This window comes from Frankliniella occidentalis, unplaced genomic scaffold (genome assembly GCF_000697945.3).
Source record: "Frankliniella occidentalis isolate FOCC.00 unplaced genomic scaffold, Focc_3.1 Scaffold20, whole genome shotgun sequence".
NCBI classification, from domain to species: domain Eukaryota; kingdom Metazoa; phylum Arthropoda; class Insecta; order Thysanoptera; family Thripidae; genus Frankliniella; species Frankliniella occidentalis.
In genome coordinates this window covers 3,079,379-3,083,928 of record NW_026267150.1, presented here as the reverse complement: position 1 = coordinate 3,083,928, position 4,550 = coordinate 3,079,379, and the positions used below count along the sequence as shown (strand labels likewise).

The 4,550-nt window shown below is 68.8% G+C and overlaps 1 protein-coding gene across 1 annotated transcript in view; it reads right to left on the bottom strand.

The window, feature by feature from the left end:
• Window positions 1–6: 6 nt before the first annotated feature.
• Window positions 7–4,550, bottom strand: part of LOC113207973 (uncharacterized) — a 6,065-nt gene continuing 1,521 nt past the window's right edge. The window contains exons 3-4 of the mRNA XM_052264682.1: window positions 2,355–3,567; window positions 7–2,282 (exon numbers count right to left, since the gene is read on the bottom strand). Of these exons, the coding sequence (XP_052120642.1) occupies window positions 405–2,282; window positions 2,355–3,560 (3,084 nt within the window). The 5' untranslated portion in view covers window positions 3,561–3,567 and the 3' untranslated portion in view covers window positions 7–404. The remainder of the gene's footprint in view (window positions 2,283–2,354; window positions 3,568–4,550) is intronic.

The following is a 4,550-nucleotide window of genomic DNA, read 5'->3' as shown; positions in this document are numbered from 1 at the left end:
CCCCCGCCAATAGAAATAATTAAAATAGACAAAACGACAGGGTACATTCAAATGAAGCTCATGGAACAATTATACGTCGAGCGCAAGACAGTTAATTTCCCACAAGATTTTACAAATCAAGACCCGTCCAAAAGTCGAAAATTGGTACGTTGTACAGACTTTGCTGCTTGACATGCAGTCGTCGGTGTGAATAAAGGTGTAAATCACAATGTGTAATGTACACCATTGACTGCATCCCACGCAGCGTACACACGCCACCCCGTCCACCGCGCAATCATCATCCACTCGAAGCAGATGAACAACAATTTACGAAGGTATATTTAGGAGGCACCTTTCAAAGTGACCTCCCACCTCCATTGGAAGTAAAGGGTTTAACCAGTGCCGCGCGTGCTCCGCCCGGTCGCTCAGCTGGGGAAGGTCGGGCGGCCGTCGTCACGCCCGCCCTTCCACCCCCGCCGCATCCCCGCCTCCGTCTCCATGCTGGCGAGCACGACGCCGCGGCGCAGCGTGACCAGGTGGTGGAGGTACTGCTTGGGGCTGGACAGCGACACGGCGGGCGTGGCGGGCGCGATGCGGCCGTGGCGGAGGTGTGCGTGGCGGTGGTCCGAGTAGGCGCAGGGCGGGAGCGGGCGGCGTGGGCAGCACAGCCACGGGTCCGGAGGTCGCAGGAGCCCCAGGCCCCACCGCGACGGCCGCAGTGAGCCCGAGCAGGTGCTCCTGGACCTCCAGGGCAGGCCAGACCCAGTCCGACCGTGGCCGGGGTCGTAGAGGTCAGCCATACTCTCCGCCTTTCGAGGCGGCGGTAATGGGAGGGTAAGGTCGTCCTCGGCGTTCACGTCCGTCCAGGTGAGGTCGCCGTCCTCCCAGGCGCGCAGCGTGAGCGGTGAGCACTGCGTCGAGGACGAGGCCGTGGCGCGAGAGGGCAGGGTGCACTGGGAGGCGCGGGTGCGCGTGGACACGTTCTCGGTCGCCGTCAGCAGGCTGCACTGCGCGCTCGCGTCCGAGATGCTCTGCGTGGCTTTGCTGCTCGTGGTCGTCGGCCCACCAAGCGTCGTCTGCGTGCTGCTCGTCTGCGAGGTCGGTGGCCTGGGGTCGGGTGCCGGGGGCGGGGTGGCTACTGCAGGGGCGGGGGCGGGAGTGGGTGCCTTGGAGAGGCCGTCTCTCGCGGAGCGGACATAGAGCGCCGCCTCGCCCAGGAGGCACGTGAGGCTCTGCAGCACGGCCAGCCTGTCGACCCCTGAGATGACGGGGGTGGGGCGACGCCGCTGAGTAGCGACCGGGGTAGGACGCCGCCGCCGCTCCGGGCGCACGTTGAGGAGGTTGACGAGCAGGCGCCGCTGCTTTGGAGTCAGGTTGCGCCTGGCCGGAGGAGGCACCGCGGCGGGTGGAGAGTCGCTCCCCGCGGCAGCGGGTACGGGGCGCGCTGTCGCGGACGGCCTCGGGGCGGAGGCAGCAGAGCTGTCGGCCAGGCAGGGGAGACGAAACTTTCGTGGAGGGCACGGCGTCTCCTGTGTCACGGGAGAAGCGACGGGTTCCGAGCTCGGAGCTGGGGCGGCTGGCGCCTCTGTGGGCAGCTCGTCCAGACCGTGGTCCAGGCTTCGCGAACGTGGTGCGGTCGTTGGCGGCATGCTGACAGCTGATTCGAGGTGGGCGTCCAGGGAGAGGGGCGGCATGGGCTGAATGATCTCCAGGCTAAAGACCTGCTGGTGAAGATGTGGCGAGCCTAGAGGCAGGCACACTACGGCCGACAAGGACTCCCCCGTCTGCTTGCCCGCGCCAGCGCCCGGTCCGGCCTCCGCTATGATGTCCGGTGGGGCCGCGGCATAGTCCGGGGCCTGCGCCGGGGGTGGGGCCGGCGGTGGCGCCTTGTGGAAGTGCGCCGGCCCCGGAGCCCCCTGAGCGACCGGCACCCCCGGGGCGCCCAGCTTGCCGCTGAAGGCGGGGCGGTCGTCCGTGGCGCCGCTGGGGATGTGCTGGCCGGCGGAGAGCACGTTGGGGCTCATCGCGCGAGGCGGGCCGGCGGGCGCGGGGACGGTCAGTCGGTAGGAGCAGGTCGGCGACGTAGGGGGGCCCTGGAATGAAAGGCGCACGTCGCACTGGACCGCGTGCTTCCCGTGGCCGTCGCCGTCGGAGACCTTCTCCTGTGCGGTGGGTCCGCGCACCTCCGTCTCAGTGCCGCAGTCTCGGTGACGCGGCGCCAAGCTCGGGTCCTCGTCGGTCGCTGTGCCGACGTCCTTGAATGGTGCGTCCATTGGTGACGTCATCACAGCCGCCTCGGACGCCTGAAATGCACAAAGTAGAGTGACATCTGAACCCTTCTCGAAATTCGAGCGAAATCGGTGGGCTCTCCTTACCTGAACGGTCATCGTCGCCTTGTCGTTGTTGTCCGTGGTCATGGTCACCGCGTCCCTCGTCGCTGGCTCCTCTTCCTCTTCTCCCGTCATGGTCGCTGCGTCGTAGGCTATGCTGGTGGCCGCGTCCGCCGTGCGTGTACGGGGTGCCTCAGGCTCTCCTGTTTGACATCCGTGACTCGTAGTCCTGTGTGCGGCGGTGGATCTAGGGGCGGGGGACTCGAAGCGCCCGCCACTCTTCAGAGAGAACGCCCGCATCAGGGTGCCACACGGGAGCGGGTCCGTGTCCGCGGCGTGCGCAGGGCTGGCGCCCGCTTCCCCCCCGGGCTCCAGGCTGTCGTCCGAGAAGGCGTCGTCGGCGACGTGGCGCTGGCGGAAGATCCCCAGACCGGGCGCCAGCCCCCACAGGGGATCGGCGCCGAGCCCCAGGCCCCAGAGCGGTTGCAGGTAGAAGGGGTGCGGGTGTTGGCACGCCTTGTCCGCGTGCTGCACTCCGTCCGGCCCGCAGGCCTTTTCCTTGACCCTCAGCACGCCGAGGTGTTCCGTCTGCGCCTCCTGGTCGCGGCGCTTACGGTGCAGGTGCAGCGCCAGGGCGCGCTTACTGATCTCCTGCAGTTTGGCGCGCGCGTTGGAGCACAGCTTGAGCTCCTTGGGCTCGTCCTCCGCCTCCTCGTTGGTGTCCGGCAGCGCGCCGCCCCCAGCCCCGGCTACGCCCCCCACGTACTCACCCGGCCTGGCCCCTACACCCGGCCACGGCCCGGACCAGGCGGCCGACCCGGGCTCGGGCTTCTTCTTCTGCGTGTAGAGGCGCTTGGTGACGGCCGCCACGATCTCCGCCTTGCGCGCCTCCTTGGTGGGTCGGTGCACGATGGTCACCCTGGAGAAGGGCGCCGACGGCCCCCCTACGGCCGGTGGTGTGGTCGGGGAGCTGCGCGTCGGCGTCGCGGTCGCGGACGCAGCCGGGGTGGCCGCCGACGCGGCGAACGTCGTGGTGCGTGGGGGAGCGGCGGCCGCGGCCGGTATCCCCGCTCGGTTCAGCGGGTTGAGGATCACGGCCTTCTTGCCCGGCAGCGGGGGCGGGTCCCCGAACGAGCGGCGCGTGACGGTGGAGCGGCGCGCCGGCGCCGAGTTGATGGAGTTGTCCGAGCCGGAGAGGCTGCCGCTGCCCTGAGCGCCGCGCATCTCGAGCATGGACCCGCGCCGTCGCATACCGGCCCTGCAGCAGAGAGGAAGTCAGTGGCCGGGCAGCACGGCCTCCCGCACCTCGGGGGCGGCGGCGAACCTCGGGCTCGGGCTGCCGCACGGGGGCGGGGCGCCTTCCGGTTCCGGGCGCGGCCGCGGGGGCAGGTGCTGCTGGCAGGGCGGGCGCGGCCCGGCCCGGGGCCCCTGCGGCTTGGAGAGTATGCAGCCCGCCACACCTGCACGCGAGCGCGTTGCCTGCCGCACTCACACGGCGCCCGCAGTGCAGAGTGACTGGCGGGGCGGGGCGGGGCGGGGCCATCCCGGAGCGTGCCGTGCGGACAGGTCGTAGGTCAGTGCACCCCGCACCGGAGGGGCCGGCCAGGGATGGGGGGCGGGGAGACGAGCCACGAACGCGCCAATCGACAAGAAGAGAAGTGATAAAAGGTGAGGGTTATTTCTATGTCTCTCGCATCATTTCGACATGTTTCGTACGTGGGAGACGTAGCGGAGCGTCACCGGTACTCGGCGTCGTAAAAGTGTGGCTGGTCCTCCTGGACTTTAGCGTCAGGCACTTAGCTTAAACCGTTACGTTGGGAGCCCCATCCCCTCCTTCTCTCTCCAACAGCTTAGAGCGGTGGAGGAGTCGTTGACAGCTTGTTACACGTCCGCGAGCCGTGCCACCCCGGCTCGACCCCCCGTGGTGGCTGGGTCTGGTTGAATTCGTGAATCCGGCGAGGTGCTTGGTCCCCCTTCGGGTTCCCGTCCGGGTCTCCTGGTCCCGACCCGGGCCCTAGGGGCTGCGATGGGGCTGAACGGGGCGGGCGGGCGCGGGAACTCGCGTGCCCCCGCCTCATAACTGCGACTCATCGCCACAAGCGACCTTCGCCCCCTCCCCGCGACTCCCCGCCACGCCACGACGCCCCGCCGCGCTCGCAGAGCTCACACTTGCGCGCCCTATGGGGTTCGCGCCCTATGGGTGCCTGCCTATGGCCTATAGCCTCCGGGCTATAGGGGCCG